The following is a 23292-nucleotide window of genomic DNA, read 5'->3' on the forward strand; positions in this document are numbered from 1 at the left end:
GTGAAACCAGATGATTTGGCATCCTTTGAGAGGTGTGGGATGTGCCAGCTACACAGAACAATCTGTCTGCATTACAAATGCATGTATCCAAATTGCCAACTGTCACTACTGACAATTATAGGGTATTCTTTAATCTGGTTCTCAAGAAGGATTCTTTACCTTGATACAGCTGTTGTAAAGATTCTCCAGATGTGGAGTCCAGGTGAGGAGGATCTGAGCAAAGATTTTCTTCTGAATCTTTCTCCCTTGTGAGGGAGTGGGTGGAAAAATAAATTAAAAGATACTATTCCCATAAAAGGCTGAGCAAGAGTTTCTTCCATGCTGTGAATGGACACTGAAAGTCTAGTTAGGTCATACAGCCTCTGACAAAGACAAGAAAGGTTCAGACACATGCAATGCAAAAATTTTAGCTAGCAGGGGGCTGTAGTGATGACCTCTGTGAGAGAAGGTCATGAGCTATCATGTGCTTCTCACCAACTGTTTCCTGTGCAGCTGGTATTAAGAACCTTTCCCATGCCAGAGCTTCCACAGTCAAAGCTGCATGTAACTCCTGTTCTCAAAAGTATTTGAGAGACTGACAACAGCTTTGGGACAAAGATGCTTCTGAGGATGTGCTGCTGGAGATGCTGCTGAGTGGCTGTTGTACACATACTCTTGGAAGGAGACCCTCCATGCCAAAGGGATAGCATTTCTAAAGGCCCACTGGCCCACGATTTCTCTTGTGACTAAGGACACACTTCCCAAATGGATTGCTCTGCGAGATGCCATGGCACTGACATGACTATCCAGCCTGAAACCACAACCCAACTAACAGCCATGAAATCGTTAGGCCAGTCAAACCCTGCCCTACATTAAATACTGGGCATTTCCAATGTTCACTTAACTTTTTAGATGATGTAATTTGGATTCACAACTTCTTTTTTTTGTTTCCTTCTCTCTCTCTGCAGCTGTTCCCCGCACAAGTGATACACAGTGTAGCTCAGTGCCTGAGCCTAGGTATGGAAGGAGAATCGGCTCTGAGTTTTCAGCAGGCTCTGTGGTTCGATTTGAGTGTAGTCCTGGCTATCTGCTACAAGGTTCAAAAGCTATCCGGTGTCAGTCTGTTCCTAATGCCTTAGCTCAGTGGAATGACACAGTGCCGAGCTGTGTAGGTAAGCAATTACATTTAAGTCATCTGTTGTGTCACATATGTCTCTGAATCAGAATTCAAGGACTGCTTCAGAAAATAGCATTTGACACATATAGTCACCCTCCTCCAGTTAATATCTATATGTCCACTTTAAAAGAGCAGGGTTTGATATCAGAAAGGAATTGAGTACCAGCTGGCTGGTAGACAGTGTAATATTTCATATGATGATTCAGGTTATGTGAACGAGTTTGATGTACATTTTCTTGAACATTCATTGTTTTTGTGACTCATCTACACCTTGAAATACAAGACAGAGCTCCATTATCTAGAAGTGCCTTTATCAGTTTCATTTATTTTTCTTTCAAGTAGAAACAGAGTGTGCAATGTCTGCCGTTGTTAAGTATAGTTAATTGTCTTTGGTCTGTCAATACACACATTCACCACTTCAAATGTAGGGGTTTTGAAGATGTTTTCCTCTTTCTCTCTCTCTTTGGGTTTGTCTAAAAAAGTCATTGCTATTTATAGGAATTTATAATTAAGTATAGTGCTCAGAAAATAAGTGTGTGTCCTATTTTCTGTATATTCCACTTTTTGCTTAGTTTAGTTCTGTTTTCCTGAACCTTAAAAAAGCAATTGTGTATAGCTTAAAGAATATTTAATGTATACCAGCTAGACCAATATTGCAACCAATAACCAGCTAGATCCAATGCTGGAAGTATCTTAGGCTGTGGGTAAGTTCTCATGATGTGAGTCAGTCATCATTGTGTTTAATGTTATGTCTTTACAGTTTGTTTTTACTCTCAGGTAAGACATGATCAGAGTGTGTTGCCAGGCTTTTCTAGCTTCACACACTAGAAAGAATTTCACTTCTGAATTGTTTAGTCATTCAAGTTACATCTTATGATTGATATTGGTCAGATATTTTTAGACGATGTTGCTTTCTAAGTTCTGAACATTGCTTCACATCTATTGAGTGATCAAAAGAGAATTAATGTAATTAGCTTAGTAAAATGATTACTACTTGAACGTTCTCTGTAATGATTTGGGTTTGTAATAATTCATCATTGTAATAATTCATCATATTTTCTTTCAGTGCCATGCAGTGGGAATTTTACTGAGCGGAGAGGTACTATTCTTTCACCAGGTTACCCTGAACCTTATGGTAACAGTTTGAATTGTGTGTGGAAAATCATAGTGACTGAGGGATCAGGTATTCAGGCAAGTCTATATTCTGTAAAACATGATACTTAGTAGTTCACTTGAAAAAAATAATTGTTTAGGTTTCTTAAAGTGGCAGAAAATAGCAGCCATTGGTTTGGGTCCTTGAAGTACTTGTGCTTTGTTTTTCTCACTATTGCTCTTTTTGGTTGTTTGTTTTGTTTTGTTGTTAAATGAGGATGTGAATGATAAATGTTTAGCAAGCACCTTTGCCTTTTAACTGTGTGAAATACTGAAAGCAGGTCTCTTCAACCTGGCATTCAAATCCCAGCCCCTTCTATCCGCTAGGATATTACTAAGGTACTTCAGGTCTGCAGCTGTCTTGATTATCTGATGATCATTTACACCTGGAATATTTTTTTCAAATCAAGCAGTGTGTGTGCAAAATGCTTCATGCTTACCTACTATCATGTCTTCTCAAAGTTAAGGCAACTTAAAAAGTGAATGTTAATGTCTTATTCCCTTTTTTTCATTTTTGTTTGGATCTGTTTATTATTTATACTTCTTTGGGCCATGACCTCTTTTTATTTTGTTGCTTCTAGAACATTTGAAAATATATACGGCTAGTTGGTTTAAAAAGTTCTATGGTTTTACAGATCCAGGTCATCAGCTTTGCCACTGAACATAATTGGGACTCCCTTGAAATATATGATGGTGGAGATATGACAGCACCACGTCTCGGGAGCTTTTCAGGTGAGTTTATATCATGACTGAAACATGTAATATATGTTTGATTGAATGTGAGTGAAAGAACATATATAGGTGTGTGAGGGAACATCATTCTTGTCTTACACATGTAGACAAGAGATATGTTTGTATTACATGGTGGTATCATTATGAAATGTTCTCATTTTGGAGAAGAGATTTCAGGTACTGTAAATGTGTCAATATTCAAATCCAAACCAGCTTTTTCAGAAGAAAATATGATATTAACCTGTTTGTGTAGTTAGTAGGATTTAGGTGATACCTAAAAATATTAATTCTGTCCTTTTTCTACCCCATCCACTAGAAGATACAGTGGTACTGAGATTCAAGGAGCTTCCTTGGATAGTTTTGGTTTAGTTTATCCTTGATAGCCTCTGTTTCCCAGGAAAAAGACAAAGCGTTCTGTATTCATCCAAATTCATTAGACTTCAAAGAACAAAACAAATTACTGCAATGCCATAACTGTCTACATCCCTCCCTTCCTCTTTTGTCCCTCATCTTCATATGCTGAATATGACATTATCGTGGTATGGTCAATTGGTTTCTACTGTCCCAGTTGTGTCACCTCCCAACTTTTTATGTACTCCCTGCCTGCACAATGCTAGGGTGTTTTGAGAAACAGAGAGGGCCTTGACAGTGTGTGAGCACTGCTCAGTAATCTCCAAAACACAGCACCATGCCAGATATGATAACAAAATTTAACTCTGTCTCAGCCAGACCCAGTGAAAAGAGCTATTACTTTTTACATTAAATACTAGTGAGTAATACTGTGAATTAAACTGGCAATAAAGAAGAAAGAAATTAGGAAATACAATCAGATTTTGACAAGTGAACAATGTAACAAATACGTTGGACCTGTTGGATAAAGAACTGATTAAATGATCCATTTAACAATATTCAAGATTTGAAACACTTTGTTGTTCTGTATTAAAAGTATGTCATCTTACTTTAGCTTAAAAGACTCCCTAATTTCCAGAGAAACTGAAGCAGACTGCTTTTTGTGTTAGAAATAATGCATTGTAGATCAAGTAGCACATCTTTGTTGTGGACTTAACCTCTTCTATAAAATGACTGTCAGACTTAAAATGAAGAATTATCTTGTTTATGGGAAAGGTCTGATGAAGAATATTTGAACATGACATGAAATCCACTGTGCTCAAAACTGAACCAGTGATGTGGCATTGAATTCTGGGCATAATTTCCTAAGGGCTAACATTCAGAAAGTATGATCTCATCCTCCTGAATCCTGTACGATACCATTGCTTTCTGATTCACCCTCATGGAATTCATCTGCCCTTCTAAATATGCATTTGAGATGCACAGATGTACAGCTAGTTGTGAAGAACTTACTAAACTGTGCTGCTAAACTGTCTCACAGTTGATTTGGAAAGGTGAGTTCACTAGAGCCTGTTTTTTGTAGCATACTATACAGAAATAGGTAGTGATACCATTTCCTTTTAGCAGCCACAGTGGAGGCTGGCAGCTCCCTGGATAAGGTGTGCTGGGAGCAATGTGGGTTCCCCATGGTGCTTAGAGCAAGCTGCGGTAGTTAGGCCCTTCCCATCACAACCGCAAGAGCTTCTCCAGTCCCAAGCACTCGACATTTCTCTGAGGACTGGAACACTCTCATGTTGGGCTGGGACACAGGCTTGTGGGTGAGCACAGCTCAGATGAGTTCCTGGCAGGGCACAGTTGTGGGTGGCTGGAAATTTGCCCTGCTGCAGCATCACTATGACAGGAGCTGAGGACTACAGGTGTTGAAATGGGTCTTGGGTCCTGGGCGCTGTGAAGGAGCACTGGCTAGAGCCAGATAGGGCTGTCTGCTAGAGCAGTGTGAGCTCCTGCACATCGTCTTGTCCTTTTAAGATTAATGCTATGGGTCATCTTTTATCAGTGAATGGCAGAAATATCAGGCCGTTTCTGTCTGTTTTGTACGCTGTAGTCATTGTTACGATTGCTGGTTTAGGGGAAAGCAATAGGAGCTATGTAAACGTAGCTATATCAAAAGTCCTGAGACTATGTCTCAACAAACAAAAAAGATACTCTGTGCTGCTGTCTTCCTGGTGACAGAATACATGGGTTTTTGTACAGCCAGCTTTGAAAGAAGCTGCTGTGGATATGAGTGGTGTTGAATGTCGAGAGATTCTCTCTAAATGTGCTGTTGTGGCATGTAACAGAATAGCAGATGTTGACAGAAGATGCCTTTTGGTGGGCAAAGTGATCCTTCTCAAGACCAGATTGTTCAGATAACACTAGACAGTCAAGGTAGATATGCAGAGTAACTGGCAAACTGCACATACTTTTGTTTCTGATATTGTTGGTTCATCAAAGTAGTGCTTGTGGCTTTGGCTTAGGAGGAAATGAAAATAACATAACATTGCCTTCAGAAGACATGCATTAAAACAAATTCTTCACCTTTACAACAGTTGTACTATTTACAGAATATGTGTAGGTATAGCAGATTTTTGTCAGCAAGTGAAGTTTAGTTACATTACCTAATGCTTGACTCAAACTGGGTAATAATGTGAAAAAAACTCTCTCATTTATTACTGATGAGTTTTACAATAAGCAGACATATTTCCATGTTACATAATGGAGTTTTACTGGGAATATTTTAATACAATTAAGGGACTGTTTCCATAGATCAACTCTTAATTTTTAATACAGAAAACCCCCAACCAACCAAAGAACAAAAAACAGCTACCAAAAAAAACCCCAAACTACAATGGGGGAATTGATTTTTTTTACTTCTGCAGAGGAACTATATTTCATTTTCATTTGGAAAATGGATTTAAAGTCTCTGCTTCTCAGTAGCCATCCTGCTTTCCAAAAGAAATTGAATTTATTCAGAAAATATGATGTTAAAGAAAACCGAAGTTTCATTATGTGATAATTGGGTTATATGCATGTTAAGTTTACCAAGGGTCTGATCTTCCATGCTTGCCTTTACAGCTCTAGTCTCATGTTTTCCACTTCTTCAATCCAATATGAGCACCTTTCCTCCAAGAACATTTTTCTCTTCTAAAGTCTACATTTATTATAAGACTACAAAACTCAACTGAACTTAGAGATGCTCTGTCCTTATAACTCAGTAGTGGAAGTTCTTACATGAAGCCTGTCTGTCAAGCTAAAAATGCAAAAGTGGCTTCTAAAACTTGCACAGCTGTCAGGCACCATATGAGTATTCACAAATACAATGTGCTACCAATTATGGCACAGGGTGGAGTGATGAGAGTGGAAATTCTGTGGATGAAAAGATGGAAAGGCTTTCATCAGTATGCCAAAGGAAAGTCTGATCTAGACTCCTTTCTGAAGGTTATAGACATAGCAGCTGAGTGAGAAAACATTCTTGTCAAAAACATTGCTTTTTTCTAAGGGTCTTAAGGCTGAAATTAGCCAATAGATTGTGAACACAAAAAGTGGAAACAAGCTGAACAAGCAGAGTTATTGTAGATGTGTTCTTTGCTTGACTATGGTATATTCAAGCAGAAAAAAGAAATGAGACTAAATATAGCTGCAGCCCCATCTAAAATTGGAAATGCATGTAACAGTGGCATTCCTTTCCATATGTATATGTACTTAAATATGCATATATGTGTTTATAAACATATGAAGTATAGAAATACAGTAGTCATTGGGTCGACAACTGGAAAATCTACTCTTATGATGGTAGGCAGAAAGAAATTAGGTAAGAATGTGATTGATCTGTGCTCTGTTTGTGCCAAGAAATGCCTAAAATGACCAGTAATTTGTCGTCTTGTTCTAGAAATTTCTCAGACATCCATTCACACATGCAGTGTAAGAAATTTTACTCTTAGGTTTCATCTCTGACTCTTGAAGGGAATAATGGACTTAATTTCCTATAATAATGTCATAATCAAACTTTAAGCAGAAAACTTGCCCTCGTGAACTTGTAAGCCTTGAAGGAGACAAGCACACACTGTCTTCTAGGGGATTCTTTCCAGAATTTTCCATATTGCAGATTCATAATCAAGCTATTAAATTAATTATGAGATCAACCAATCAAGACTTGATCAGGAGATTAAGACAATGCTCAATTTCAGTCTCAATTCGCAATCAAGATGTTAAGTCAATCAGACTCCAGTATCCTGAATTTTATCCATCTGTAGGAGTGTTAGATGTCTACCATAGAGATATCTACACCGAAGCTATTATTGAATGATAGAAGAATCCAGGCTGGAAGTGACCTTGGAAGATCATCTAGTCCAACCATTTGTGAAAAGGGAGCTTTACTAAGATTATCTGGCAGTTTGTCCAGTTGCGTCCTGAAAATCTCTAGTGATGAGGACTCTGCAGTATTCCTGGGGAGGTTGTTCCAGTGTTTGATTGTTCTCATTGTAAAAGATGTGTTTCTGATGTTGACATGAAGCCTTTCCCAATACAGCATCCTGTTTCCCTTGTCTTCTTCATGTGGCTCCCTGTGAGGAGAGAGCCTCTATCCTTTTTGCAGCTGTTTTATGGGTACTGGAATTCTGTCATGAGGCTCCACTACGAGCCTTTTCCAGGGAGAGGAGACTGAACTCCTTCAGCCTTTGCAAACAGAGCAGTTCTCCAGTCTCTTGGTCGTTTTTCTGGCTCTCTGTTAGACCCTCTCAAATTTATCACTGTCTTTCTTGAAGTGTGGGCACCAGAACTGGACACAGTGCTCCAGGTGCAGCCTGACAAGTGCTGAGTAGAGTCGGATGATTAAATCTCTATATCTGCTAGTACTACCCCTCTGGATGTGGTCCAGGATCCAATTTTCTTTCCTTGCTGCAGCAGAGTACTGCTTACTTGTTCATCTTGTCCCCTACAATCTTCAGGTCCCTTTCAGCAAGGCTGCTATGCCCAGAGAGATCCTAGCCTGTACTGCTCTTTGGTTATTCTATCCCAGGTACAGGACTTTGCACTTTCTGTGAGTTGTAAAGCCTCGTACTGTCCTGGTCCCTCTGTATGATAGCTGACATGTCAATCTTTCCAACCAGTTCAGTGTCATCAACCAATTTGGTGAGGGTTCTTTCAATTGCATCATCCAGATGGTTTAGGAAGATGTTGAAACAGTGTGAAAGAGGATCGATCCCTCAAGAGCTCCACTTTTGACAGGCTGCCAGCCATTGAATGTAGCAATTATAAGAATTATAAACTCTAGCTTCATTTATATCTCAGTACAATGGCATGTAATTCCTCATCTTAGTGAATATTACCCTTTAAGCTAGGCAAAGACTGGTGTTACATGTTAGCAGATCCTACAAAAGAACAGACCTGCCAGAAGAGCAGTTTTGTTCAATGAAGAGTATAATCATCCTGAGTCAACATACTCATTCTTACAGAACAGACACCTTAAACATCCTTAAATGTATTTCAAATTCTGTATGGATACTGTGAAAAGTCTTCCCTCAAGGAAGATGTTTCACTGTTTTCTGTATTCTGTGGTAAGTATTGTGTGTTGTGAATGCTCTGTAGTGTGTGTGAGTTTCCATACTTTGAACTTCCATGTCAGATGGACATGGAAGGAAAAACCTTCCCAAAAGGCCAGATAGAATCATAGAATCAGTCAGAGCTGGACAGTACCACAAGGATCATCTAGTTCCAACCCCCCCTGCCATGTGCAGGGAAACCCTACCTTAGATCAGGCTGGCCAGAGCCTCATCCTGCCTGGCCTTAACATCTCCAGTTTATAATCTTTGTATCAGAATTTATATCAAGGTTTTGTTTAATGTGTTTTGCAAGTATTTACTATTTCCTAAGAAGATCATTCTTTACAGCATTTGTTTTTAAGCCCCAGGTTCAAGCTCATGCCTAGACTGCTCACAGTTAGGTTAGAAACAGCAAATGCCCCAGAGGAAGCTAAAATATTTTTTATACAACCATGTTGAAGCTCGTTAGCTACTCAAGATTGTCTTTTGAGGGGAATCATGGAAAATCTTCTAAGTTTTAGCTCTGATATATAATCTAGTTTTAGGATGTATAAAGTGAATTACATAGCAATGATGTGGTAACGAATAAGACATTGTGTTGCACTTGGCACTACTAGTGGCAGAGAACATGTCCAAGGTTAGTGGTAAGTTGGGTGTTTAGCACACACTGAGGTCAGTGTCAGACACATTTTGTATAGTTGTTTGATTTAGATAAAGCTAATATGCCTTTGGGTTTGCTTCATTGTTTTTTCCATGTGTTTCACCTGCCTCTTCATTTCCTGTCATATCATCAGAATTAGGGTAAGTGGTTGAAATATTACTGTAGTAAGAAGACATGGAGTGAATGCAGGAAAAAAACCCCACACAATTCTGTTCTGTTACTGCAGGTTTTGTGTACAAAAAAGCTGAATGACAGTTGAGCTTGTTCTCAAAATCATATCCTTTCCTTATCTGGGGTGTTGATGTTGTTGTTTTGGTTTAGTTTTTTTTTGTGTATTGCCTCTTTTCAAACCAAGTCAATAAAGTGTCCAGTTCTGGGCCCCTCACTTGAAGAGAGACTTTGAGGTGCTGAGGCATGTCCAGAGAGGGGTGACAAAGCTGGTGAGAGGCCTGGAACACAAACCCTATGAGGACAGGCTGAGGGAGCTGGGGGTGTGCAGCCTGCAGAAGAGGAGGCTCGTGGAGGACCTCATTGCTGTCTGCACCTACCTGAAGGGAGGTTGTAGCCAGGTGGGGGGGTGGTCTCTTCTGCCAGGCAAGCAGCAACAGAAGAAGGGGACACAGTCTCAAGTTGTGCTGGGGGAAGTATAGGCTGGATGTTAGGAGGAAGTTATTGGCAGAGAGAGTGATTGGCATTGGCATGGGCTGCCCAGGAGGGTGGTGGAGTCACCGTCCCTGGAGGTGTTCAAGCAAAGTCTGGATGAGGCACTTGGTGCCATGGTCTAGTTGACTGGGTAGGGCTGGGTGCTAGGTTGGACTGGCTGATCTTGGAGGTCTCTTCCAAACTGGTTGATTCTATGATTCTAAGTTTCATCAGAACATGATAAGATCTTGTTTCATTGTAGTTATATAGCCTTTTAGTATTATGACTTGTAATCAGATTTTTCTTGCAACTTCAGAAGGAAACAAGGCAGAACATAGCAGAATGTTTGGGGTTTCCATGCACACAATGAGAGAAAAATGAGCCTGCCTGATTCAGTCCTGGTTATCTGTTTTCAATATGAAACTCTGATATATCAGCATCATACAGTTTTTTCCATAACTTTTGGGTTTTTTCAGGTACAACTGTGCCAGCGTTGTTGAACAGCACCTCTAATCAGCTTTACCTACATTTTCATTCTGACATCAGTGTGGCAGCAGCTGGTTTTCACCTGGAATACAAAAGTAAGACTGCTTATGTTGTAAACTTTCTCAGCAAAGAGCATGCCTATGGAAAAGCAAAGTGAGAGTTTATTTTTTTTTTTTACAGTTGCTTTCTTTTTTTTTTTTTTTTTTTTTTTGTAGTTTGGGTTATTATTTTATTTTGTTTTCCTTGACTGACAAAGTCTGTTCAGTGTGAACCTGATGTGAGTGAGAGTTGTTAAACTGAACTTGTAAATGAAGTGACATTTGAAATTGCTGGAAAACAGCATTCACGACGTAGCAGCCATTCAGAAGAACATTTTAAAAACACAGGGTTGAATTTTGACATGAGGGTTTTTGCAACTTATTTCTGCTTAGTGCTGAAATGTAGGTAATTAAGAAATTAAAAATTGGTTTAGCTGCTTGTGATGGTTTGGGTGCTCCCAGCACCCCACCCTCCACCCCCCCACACACTTTGGAAAATCACCCAGACTAGACTCAGCAGCTCTGGAAATTGAATGAAGCTTATTATTTACAGCTTAACGCAATATACAAGCAGTTATTTACAGTATATTACAGTATATACAGTTAGATACAGAGATATACAAGGTAGAAGGTAATAGAGAAACAACAGCCCTCCCAGAAACCTGAGTCCCCAGGAGGGGGTCCCAACTGCCCTTCCACCTTCTCCCATCCCTCTGCCTTACCTAAGACTTTGCCTTATGCTTAAGGTAGTTTGGAGGGTTGGCCAGGGGGGTAAGGAAGCAGATGGATTAGTCACAAGGATGGCAGGTTAAGTTAGAGAAGTTCAGCCCAAAGCCCAGACAGAGAGCAACTCCCTTCTCTGTATTTATGTTCTTATACATCTCAGCAAGCCTATGAGTGAAGTAGGCATCACCAGTGTTTCGTTTTCACAGGCTGTAATCTAATTCTACTCACCAAAACATTTTAGCTAGCTTCAAACCAGCACACTGCTTCTAACTGGATAAAACCAGGACAGATAAACTGTTTTCTTTTTTCCCATATTTATATGTGCACATATTTATTCCTTTCTCTTCTTCCTTTCTTTTCTCTTAGAAAGTTGCTGTAATTGGAAAAAACAAACCCCAACACCAACCCAGAAAATGTTCTAACTCCAGAGCTACAAGAGATTGTTGCACTTATATATTGCTATATCATTGGCAATAAGAGCAGAATAGCCTAAAACGTTCAATGGCAAATTCTGGTTGTTTGTTTTAAATATGATGGGATGGTGTTCTAATTACCAGTGGGTTACCTCTCATAATGATATTTACCTCAAACCTGTGTGCTTGTATTACACATCTTCCTACATATCTAAATATTACACAGTAGTGGTAAATTCAGCACATGCACTTACATCCTATTGCCTTTAACTGAAAATGAGTATTGCTAAGAATATTCTAGACTGTAAAAAATAATGTGATGAGTTAAGAATCTGATGAATGCTTTACTGAAGGTGACATAGTGAATCCTCTATGCATGTTCTTACAAAGGACATTCAAGACCTTCCTTTGAAATTGAGTTCATTTTAGTATTACATGCATCCCAATCTAAGATTGTTTGTATTGCTATTCATCTCTGTGCTAGTTTGAAGCTAGCTAGAATGTTTTGGGGAGAAGGACTAGATTACAGGTTGTGAAAGGAAAACAATGGTGATGTCTGCTTCCCTCATAGGCCTGCTGAGAGGTATAATAACAAGAATCAAAACATAGATAAGGCGCTCACTCCTGCTGGGGAGCTCCTGTTATGAAGGGGCCAGTTGAAACCTGAGTTTGGGGTGAAATGCAATGAGGCTGATCCAAAAGTTATTGAGTAGTTTATTAATGTACACAAAATAATTCCCCCAAACTTATTTCCAGCTCTCCACACCAGCTCCTGGATGCAGTGAGCAGCACTGTTTCACAGAATGTCTCTGTACAGTGGGGTTTTGAAAGGTTTGGAAATGTCCTTGCTGGAGTCTGGAGGCTTCACTCACCGCTGGTGAGGTTAACCAAATTCCTCCAGCAACTTGAACAAAGAGTTAAGAACACTCACCAGTCCTGATGTCTGTGGCCCAGAACATAGGCAGGAAAATATTCAACAGAAGTCCTGTGGTGAATCCCAGGTGGGCTGCGATGTGGAATCGGCTGCTGGCTGAGGCGGCTGAGGCGGCTGAGGCGGCTGAGGCAAGGGGCGGGTGAGCGGCAGGTGAGCGAGGAACGAGCGAGCACACAAGCTCCTTGTTCACCTGCCCACCCCCTCCTACAGGGCAGTGGCCCAGGCCAGTGGTCTCACTGGCCACACAGTCACCCAGTCCCCTCTGGCAATCACCCAAACAGACCCAAACAAGGCAGAGCCCACAGGCTGTTCCCCTCCAAAAATGGGGGCACACCTGGCACGCCACAGGGCCGTGGGCCTTGGGAAACCCCTCTCAGGCGACCGGATCAAACTGGACTGGGCTGCCAGGGGTTCTGTGTCCTGTTTTCCCGCCTCTGGCTGCAGTGCAGACAGGCAGGTGAACATGTCTGGGCAGGACATGCTCAAGCCCATTTTGTGACCTTGGGACTATCCACCACAGCTCTGAGCTGCATCTCTCTCTCCAGCCTCTCTGCCGTGTCTCTGACTAATCCCCTTTGCTTCCTAACCCCCCTGGCTGAACCTCCATTCTTCCTTGGGACTGGGGTAAGGTTGAGTGGGATAGGAGGAGAAGGTGGAAGGGCAGCTGGGAGCCCCTCCTGGGGACTCAGGTTTCTGGGAGGGCTGTTGTTTCTGTATTCCCTTTTCCCTTGTCTATTTCTGTATATAACTGTAAATACCTGCTGGTATATTGAGCTAAGCTGTAAATAATAAGCTTCATTCAATTTGCAGAGCTGGCTGAGTCTAGTCTGGGTGATTACCAAAGTGGGGAGGGGGTCCAGGAACACCCAAACCATTACAATGTTTTAAGAAGTGCACATAAGTAAATACATGCATGAATGATCTCTAAGCAGCTCTTTTTTTCAGATGGAGATTTTAAAAAAATGTTTAAAGTATAAATCTGTAGAGAATTTTGAAAGATTGGATTTCTGAGATCAAACCAATATTTTAAACTAACAGGCACATTGTAGGGGTTTTCATATTGTTCTAATGGTGATGTAGAATGAAAAATATGACTATTACTTCTGCAGGAAATTTTTGGAACCTACTATAGTGGCAAAGTTCGTTTTTTTTTTCCTGCTGGGGAGCTTTTATCCTCAGCCTGTCTTCCTGATAAAGGCTTTCCCTTTAAGCTGCAGAGAAAGCATGACCCCAGGTGAAGTGTAAAAATGTACAAATTTATTCTAGGAAATTGCTGTACAGTGAACACTTTGAAGTTCAGTTTCTATCTTTTAATGTATCAATTTTATTCTCCCTGTTACTCCTGAAAAATAGGTGTTTTATTAACAAGTAAAAAGTGTTTAGGAGCATGCAAGGTCACTTGGACTTTTGCATTTATTTGTCTCCTAATTACAAGGCCCAGAGCTGTACTATGTTAAAGCATCTATTGACTTCAATGGTGCCAATATTTCAAGGCCAGGCTTTTTCAGAAGTGTAACTCAGCGCAGGTCAAGGTAGCAACATTGAGCATTCAGAGCTTAGTTAAGTATTCTGTTGATAGTCTGTCAGAAAAGAATCATTTCCTTTCTTATGTGACTACATGGTCTCTGCAGGGCCAGCAGGAGTACAGTACAGCTCTGTGGGTCTTGGAATACAGAAACTGAGCACATACACACAGAAAGAATTTACTCTTTTATAATGAGCAGTCATCTTTATAGATCAAGAAAGAAGCAGAGGAGGAAATACTTTTCTATAATAAGGTAGAGAGTGATTTGCCGTTGGAATGGGCTGCCCAGGGAGGTGGTGGAGTCACCATCCCTGGAGGTGTTCAAGAAAAGCCTGGATTGGGCACTTAGTGCCGTGGTCTAGTTGACTGGCTAGGGCTGGGTGCTAGGTTGGACTGGCTGATCTTGGAGGTCTCTTCCAACCTGGTTGATTCTATGATTCTAAGATGCAGATATTGCTAGTGTTTGATTATTAATTCTGGAGCCCATGATCGTTCTGATTGAAGCATCACTGGAAAAATAAATACCTTTAGTTCAGAAGTTGATGTAAAATTCAGAATAAATATGTCCCCTTTTTTGAGAGCTGTCTTACTAAAGCAGGCACAAAAGTATTTGATATCTAGGAAAAAATATCCACTATCTTAGAATACCAGATATTGATAAAAGCAAAGTATAGGAGGGCTAGATTCATAGCCTTTCTAAAGAAAACACTTGGCAGCTGTATCATTCAGCATAGTATAAGACACCTCAGTTCAGTTCTTTCATTTTCTTGAAAACATTTAAGTGCCTGAGAAGTTGTGGCGGGGATCCTCAATATTTACTTCTAAATCCGTTCTACTTAGTAAGACAAAATCAGCAGCTGCAGTGGTATTTTTTCCAGAATTCTAATTGGAATAATCCATCATTCCGGTTGAGCTCATGTTTAAACATTTGGTAGAAGTAGTAGAGCCCACCACTGTTATGAGGCCTGAAATCTATGCTGAACAAGTCCACTTAGAGGAGAGATGTGTGTAGGATGTAGGCCATTGGTCATGATACCTAAGTGGGTGCATGTTTTTTTTTCAGTTCTCATTCAAATACATGTTTTAAAAGTTTATAGAAGAGAGCTTTGAAGTTATCCTTCTTTGCTAGGATCATAGTATCACAGTATTATTAGGATTGGAAGAGACCTCACAGATCATCAAGTCCAACCCTTTACCACAGAGCTCAAGGCTAGACAGGATTCTCTGTATACCTCCATAATAAGGACATTCCTCTGAGTAGCATTAACTTGGGCTCAAGTCATTGCAGGTACTGTAAATTGTCAGTAAGTGCTTTGCAGGAATCCACTTGATTGTCTTTCAGTTTGTCTTCATTGTGGACAGAGGAAAAGCAATGAATTTTGGACCCTGCAATAAGAAAGGGCCTTCTTCCCATTCATCAGTTCTGCTGTATATTGTAGCACTTCTCTTACACGTGATACAGTCACAAGAAAAGAAGATTCAGTGAGCTATGGGGGAAAAAAATCGTATTTCAAATGTGAACAACAGATTGCCAGAAAGATTTATTCACCTTCTCTTTCATTTCCTGATCAGAAAGCAAGCTGAGATTAGAGAGATGAAGAGTAGCACTTCAGCAGTGTAAATGCAGAGGATTAGTTATTTGATGTAGTTTTATCTGTAGTTTGACAGAAAAATGTATTGAGAAGAAAACTCAAAAGGAAATTTTAGTTGTCCCTATGAGAAATAAGATTGGTAGGCATACCTCTTATTTCACTTACAACTAGGCAACTGTTTTCTTTAAATTATTTTGCTCTAGAAATCTGATGGGTCTTCTGTGATCCTGATTAAAATGTAATGTTGGTTTAAATTGAATTATTTAATTTATAGCTATGCTTACTGTAGTATTTGAGTAAAGCTTTTATTAACCCAAGCATGCTTTAGTATAGTTTCCTGCTTTTTTCTCTTTGAGAAAGGAGAAGGGTTTTGTTCATCAAGATCAATAGCTGTCAGCTAAATCTAACCGTGAAAAGTCACAGCTCATCTGGTTTCTTACAGATTTTAGAGAAATCCGTATAGATCATGGATTAATTTTATTTTCCAGAACAATAAGCCAAAATGCCAAACTTCATGGTTACCTCCACCCCGTGTGATATATAACCATAGGATCAACCAGGTTGGAAGAGACCTCCAAAATCATCCAGCCCAACCTAGCACCCAGCCCTAGCCAGTCAACTAGACCATGGCACCGAGTGCCTCATCCAGGCTTTGCTTGAACACCTCCAGGGACGGTGACTCCACCACCTCCCTGGGCAGCCCATTCCAATGCCAATCACTCTCTCTGCCAACAACTTCCTCCTAACATCCAGCCTAGACCTCCCCTGGCACAACTTGAGACTGTGTCCCCTTGTTCTATTGCTGGTTGCCTGGCAGAAGAGACCAACCCCCACCTGGCTACAGCCTCCCTTCAGGTAGTTGTAGACAGCAATGAGGTCCCCCCTGAGCCTCTTCTCTCCAGGCTGCACACTCCCAGCTCCCTCAGCCTCTCCTCATAGGGTTTGTGTTCCAGGCAATCTTAGAGCTCTGTTATTTTGCTACATGTATATAGTTTCCAGTTAGCATTAGCTGAAATTAACTATGAGTGTGGAGGGCATTGGATCTTTGGTATAGCTTTCTTTTTATAGAATTGGTTTGAAAAGAAAAAGCAGCCTGTCTTTGAAATTGGGAAAGCTGCAATGCTTCTAATAAAGGAGGTCCAGCAAATCCTCTTTATGTATTTCACATTATATTGCTTAGTTTCCCTTCCTTCTTTCCGTTTCCCTTCCTTCCTTTCTTCCCTCCTTCCTTCTGTTTCCCTTCCTTCCTTCCTTCTGTTTCCCTTCCTTCCTTCCTTCCGTTTCCCTCCCTTCCTTCCTTCCTTCCTTCCGTTTCCCTTCCTCCCTTCCTTCCGTTTCCCTTCCTCCCTTCCTTCCGTTTCCCTTCCTCCCTTCCTTCCGTTTCCCTTCCTCCCTTCCTTCCGTTTCCCTTCCTCCCTTCCTTCCGTTTCCCTTCCTCCGTTTCCCTTCCAACCGTGAACCTAACAATATTTGTTCTTTTCTTCTTCATATGTTTGGGGGAAAAAAAGGAGAGAAAAAGTAGTTGGTAAAACTTCTCTCAACTAACCTTTTCAAGGTCCTGCAAGACCCTGGTGTCATTGCATGCAGAGCATCTTCGTAACAATGTTAGGAAATGAGGATCTCTTAAGAACATTCTAAAGAACAAGAACCAATGCAGGAGTGTGTCCTTAAGTCACTACTAAATTATTTATCCAGAAGAGAATTTATTTATCTGGACTAGAAATTGTACATCACCTTAGTGTTTTAGAATAAATGATTAGGAGTTTTTGTTTCAAAAAGGCTTTTTCACCAGTGTTGATGTTGTAAGCAGGCCTGGGTTTAGTTCAGTATGTTAGAGAAAACAACTTTATTTCATTAAAATATGTAATTTGCAACCATTTGTGCACATATATTCCACACTGTATATTATTGCTTTAACCTAAGTTTCTAGAACTTATACTTTATAAAAGCTTCAGCCACTGATGACACTTTATTTTAATCTAGATAATTGAACTGAAGATAATGTGATTATTGAAATAACTTAATAACTACTGTTTTATTTCTTGAAACTTGTCTTCCTTTTAACAGTGTGTCTTTCTTGCCCCCTTCATTTGCAGGTTCTTTGTATGTATTTCTTTATACTCTATAGGCAGACCATGGTCAATTTAACCTAAGTTCATATCCAAGCAGTGTGCATGTTCCCTTTGTAGACTTCAGGGCCATGTGTCTTTGTCGTTTGCTTTAGGATGGTTATGTATTAACATCAAGAATGTAGGTGTGAAGTTCATTGTCTAAGTGATCATACCCAGTTTGTATGCTGTGGTCAAACTGATGACTTGGATGGGTGCTTTTGTTTCACACCTTTGGGCTTTTTGTTAGTTTGGTTGGTTGTGTTTTTTATGTCATGCTGATGAACTCATTGAAGTAATGGGTCAATGCCTTAAGGAAAAATTCAGTCTGATCGTAAGATAATTGTTAAGAGCCACTGTGTGGCATTGTTTCTTGCTATTTCAGGTGGGTTGTAGGTATTAAACTGGTTGCAGTAGCCTATGATGAGAAACAGGGAAACATGCAACTGCTAACTGTAGGATTAAAGACAGGAATTAGTAGTTTGAACTTATCTGTCATATGTATGGTTTTTTTTCCTCTCCAAACTGTGGTAGAACAAATAACTATTTTCACAGCTGCTAGCAAGTCAAATCACAATGTGCTTTGTTGCATTTCTAATATGTACAACACTAGCAAGAATGAATATTCCTACTGTTTGATTTAATTCCTTTTAATTTTAATGAACCCAGGAAATGTACCTGTTTAATTCAGCTGCATTTGTGGGAACTCATGTTTGAAGGTTGGTCTTAAAATCTCATTTATTAAATCATAAGTAATACTTTATTTAATGCACAAACAAAATGAAAACATTCTGTAAATAATGAGCATTTGCTCATGTAGTGTGCTGCCTGAACCTCTCATTTTAGGTCAGATATGTTCCACTGTATACTGAATGTATCATAAATATACACGTGTAAGTTAAAGCCATAAGTCTCTCTAAGCATATGTGTGAATATATCCAGATACAGCAATTAGAACTAAAATATTTCAATGACAAATCCTGGTTTATGCAACCAATATTTTAATATTAATAATTTTAATACCACTAATTATGATCTATGGCATGATTCAGCATCATTATTTTTTGTTTTACTGCCATACCATGATGATATAATATGGGAAAGAACAAAAGCTGACTTTTACTCTCTTTGTATCTGAAGCTTCTCTACTGCATGGCTAGCAAGTGCTAAAGGCTCTCAGGAGCTGAAATGTATTCACTGATGAGGGGGCAAGAAAACAATTACTGTGTTTTATAGTATTTCTCTATCAGACTGGATGAGGCACTTGGTGCCATGGTCTAGTTGACTGGATAGGGCTGGGTGATAGGCCGGACTGGATGATCTTGGAGATCTCTTCCAACCTGGTTGATTCTGTGATTCTATGATCATTCAGATCTCTAATAAATGCATAGATAAAAGACAGACTATTAGAGAAGACATAGTATTCTTCTGAGTAGCATATTAGTTTGTTGTAGGTCTAAATTAACATCTTTCATGTAATTAAATGTTTAATTTTTATGAATTCTACCCCTTTTGAAACAATTACTTTTCTAGATTAGTGTCTGCAGCATGCAGTTTTGGAAGAAACAGCTTGGGTTTTCATGTCCACCATCATTGAAATGGAAAGAACAATTCCCTCCAACTTGAAGTTTGTAATATAATAAAGAAGAATTTGTTTCAGTTAGCCAGAGTTAAGAGTGGGAGGGAGGAACTCAAAAAAGAAAGCCTGATGACTTTTGGTCAAGCTGTCAAGAAATTCTTGTGGTGTTCAGTTTGCAGCTTTCTGAAATGGACACTAATGGGCATTCACATTGTCAGATGTGCCAGCAAGAATTCTCTTTCTGCCAGCAGTGGCAGTGATGTTTAGACAGAATTTGAGGTAATTGTAGCATGTATATAATTATGGAAGTGAGGCATATTTGTCTTATGCCACAGTGGAGCCAAGAAAGTATTTAATAGGCAGTAAGAGGAGGAAGGTCAGGAGGAGGGTTATCATTCTTGACATTGACGTGTTCTCTCTTGCACTGCACAGCAGAAGCTCAGCTCTGAAGAGCATAAACTAAGCAATCCTTGTCCTTTTTTGATTGCTTAGACTTGACATTTAACATGTTTCCTTTTATTACTGACTGCTCACATACAATCTAGTTTAATGTATCTCAGAGTCTCTGAATATGTAAATTCTCATGTTTTTTGCCAGATAACAGATTTTTTTTTGCTTTCTCTCAAGCATTCTTCAGATTTTTAGACCAGTTCTAACTAAACTAGTTGTCTAACTAAAATAGGCCAGTATTATGTAATAATTAGGATTCAGAATAAGATCTGAATCTGTTTCAAATTTTTCTTTGTTTGGGGGAAGATAATATTCATTCCTCGTCACATTGATCAAATTAAGTCAATTATGACTGGGATTTTCATACTGTTTTGTGATATACTGGTAGAATATTCTGTATTATAAATTGTATCATCAGGGTAGTATATGCAAAGTATTACACCAAGTATAAACAGCAATAACAAGTTTTTAACCAGGTTACTTGAATCTGTTAAAGATAAAACACATAGTCTAAACTGTGTCTAAGAGTTGCACTGAAAATGACTTTGAAGATTTTCTTTTGATGGTGGTCTATTTAAATTCTGTATGCTGTTTAACTAATGGTAGAAAGAGCTCTATTGCAAGCTACTTTGTTAGGATTGCTGTGCTGTCACTCTGAAAAAAAAATATTCAGTGACAGAAAAATCTGCCAAAGTAACTTTATTTATATGGACTTAAGACTACAGGCCTTTAACTCTCAACACACTGTGTCCAGTTCTGGGCCCCTCAATTCAAGAGAGACTTTGAGGTGCTGGAACATGTCCAGAGAAGGATGACAAAGCTGGTGAGGGGCCTGGAATACAAACCCTATGAGGAGAGGGTGAGGGAGCTGGGGTTGTTTTGCCTGGAGAAGAGGAGGCTCATGGAGGACCTCATTGCTGTCTACAACTACCTGAAGGGACGTTGTAGCCAGGTGGGGGTTGGTCTCTTCTGCCAGGCAACCAGCAATAGAACAAGGGGACACAGTCTCAAGTTGTGTCAGGGGAGGTCTAGGCTGGATGTTAGGAGGAAGTTGTTGGCAGAGAGAGTGATTGGCATTGAAATGGGCTGCCCAGGGAGGTGGTAGAGTCACTGTCCCTGGAGGTGTTCAAGCAAAAGAATGTAAACTGTAACAAAATCAATTGCAATTTATGATAATAGTCTTATGCCTATTTACTACTTTACATTTCTAGATAATGACTAAATCTGAAGTCCCTACTGGCCGCATCAAATCACCATAACATCATTTAAAGTTGATAGTATTGGTAGGACATCAAAATCTGCAAATCCTGTGGCAGAAATGACTGATAATATTTAAAGTCAATTTAGATATTTTGCTAAGATATGCGTTCCAGTGCACAAAATAACTATTTCAGGGAGGTCCTGTAGCTTGCAGCTGTTAAATAATCAAAATTTCAGGTAAAAGTATAAAAGCTATTTTAAGCTTCTGTGTGCTTCATTAGGAAAATAGGCTGGATGTTAGGAGGGAGTTCTTCCCAGAGAGAGTGATTTGCCATTGGAATGGGCTGCCCAGGGAGGTGGTGGAGTCACCGTCCCTGGACGTGTTCAAGCAAAGCCTGGATGAGGCACTTAGTGCCATGGTCTAGTTGACTGGTTAGGGCTGTGTGCTAGGTTGGACTGGCTGATCTTGGAGGTCTCTTCCAATCTGGTTGATTCTGTGATTCAATGAAAAGTGTATTTACTTCAAACACAACCTTGAGCTGCAAAATAGAACTGACTGGAAATGGCTGAAGGAGGAGACAAAAAGTTCTGTGTATGTTTAAGATACGTTAAGACATTTGTATTCAAATGATAAGAAGTAGATACACAGAAATTTAGGACACAAAGTTAAAACCCTATTGGTAAGAAAATGTATAATCAGCATTGTCTGCAAGAAAATTGTTTTCCCATAGAAAGACTGACATCTCAGTGAATAGTATCAAATAGTGATGAACCATCTGGAACAACAGGGTCCAAAATGTCAGCTATCAGACTACAGCCAAATAGCCTGTAATCTCTGTACTAAACCCTCTGTCAAATTGCACTTACTGTCACCATAGGGCTTAGATTTCATAAGCAGACAGTGAGAGCCGTAGCATTTTGTTGGTTAACTTTTCCATACTGAGAGGCACACAGTCTTGTGTTCAGGGAAGCATTATTTTTTCCTGATAGTTCTGAAAATCTTTTCTGACAGAGAAAAGTAATTTCTCCCTGTGCATCATATTTTGATAGAAGAAGGGTGTTGCATGTTCATAATTCAAGAGTAACTTTCTCTTGTTTATAGATGACTTTACGTTTAAGATTTCATAGAATCATAGAATCAACCAGGTTGGAAGAGACCTCCAAGATCATCCAGTCCAACCTAGCAACCAGCCCTATCCAGTCAACTAAACCATGGCACTAAGTGCCTCATCCCATATTTTTTTTACTGAAAGTTTTGAGTATTATAAAGGGAATGAGATTCTGATGTCAGAACCAGGAACCAGCAAACTAATTCTGCTAATTCTCCTGGAAATAAAGGAAATAAAAATCTTGACAGCAGAGAATCATTGAAACTGATCAGCAGTTTCTCACTTGTTTTGTTCTAAATCTGAAAAGCTTTAGATAGCAGAGATATGTTTTATTTTAGGTAAGCACCAGAGTAAAAGCAGTGGTAAGTACTTTTCAAAAAGCAGAAGCTGGTACTTCAGATTGACAAATTTAGGTGAACACCTTGAGAAATTACTAGTCATGGAGGGTCAGTAACTGTTGACAGCAGGCTTAAAAATAGTTAAGAACAATCTGTTCTTTCGTGTGTACGCTGTTTGGGTTAAGAGTACTAAGTTTCAGATGTCCGAACTTCTTTGTGGCCATTGGAGTTGTTTAAGCATAAGGAACACCCTTGGACTGTGGCTGCTATTCTAAAAAGCTTTCTCTTACCAAACCTCAGTAGTTCTGCTCATCTGTAGCTGAAAAGAAAGAATATTTATGAAGTTTATTCCCACTTTCCCTCTTCATTTCCTTTACAAGTATGGGGGGGGAGGTATTTAATATACTAGAATCACCACACTGGTTGCAGACAATAAAATGACATGGTATTTGATAGCAGCATGACATAGTAATTGGTACAGTAGGAGTATGTCATTTTTGTGTGTCATTTGTACTCTGTATTCTGTGGGGTAATTCTGTGGTTTAAACAAAATTTCAGTTCAGTGTTAGAAGACATTTTTGGCTAATGTTCTGTCAAAAAAAAGAGGGGCAAAAAAGCAACAGTGCTGTGCAAAGAATTCTTTAGAACAGAGAAAAACAAGGAGAAGCTGTTGGCCACTTACCTATTTTTTTTCAATCTTTGTGTTTGTTTTCCTCAGCTGTGGGCCTTGCTGCCTGTCCAGAACCAGTAATTCCTAGCAATGGGATCAAATCAGGAGATAGATATATGGTGAATGATGTTTTGTCGTTTCAGTGTGAGCCAGGATATACGTTACAGGTATTTCTTTCTTTGTTTTTAATTCAAATTAACACTGTGGAATAATTGCAATGAAGTATCAGTAGACCCACCCAAAACCCTATTTTACTGAGGAGTCTGTATAGTCTCCATAGAAGAGATCTCAGGAGAGCCTATGTAAGCATTCACTGTGTACAGCTATGAATTTGTAGCATGTCTAGCCCTCA

The 23292-nt window shown here is 39.6% G+C and overlaps 1 protein-coding gene across 1 annotated transcript in view; it reads left to right on the forward strand.

Annotated features, from left to right (window-relative positions):
* CSMD1 (CUB and Sushi multiple domains 1) overlaps nt 1-23292 on the forward strand; it is a 1024926-nt gene that overhangs the window by 886823 nt on the left and 114811 nt on the right. Inside the window, exons 34-38 of the mRNA XM_064145849.1 lie at nt 948-1151; nt 2223-2347; nt 2944-3040; nt 10249-10353; nt 22989-23107. Of these exons, the coding sequence (XP_064001919.1) occupies nt 948-1151; nt 2223-2347; nt 2944-3040; nt 10249-10353; nt 22989-23107 (650 nt within the window). The remainder of the gene's footprint in view (nt 1-947; nt 1152-2222; nt 2348-2943; nt 3041-10248; nt 10354-22988; nt 23108-23292) is intronic.

Source organism: Pogoniulus pusillus, chromosome 7, assembly GCF_015220805.1.
Source record: "Pogoniulus pusillus isolate bPogPus1 chromosome 7, bPogPus1.pri, whole genome shotgun sequence".
Classification (NCBI taxonomy): domain Eukaryota; kingdom Metazoa; phylum Chordata; class Aves; order Piciformes; family Lybiidae; genus Pogoniulus; species Pogoniulus pusillus.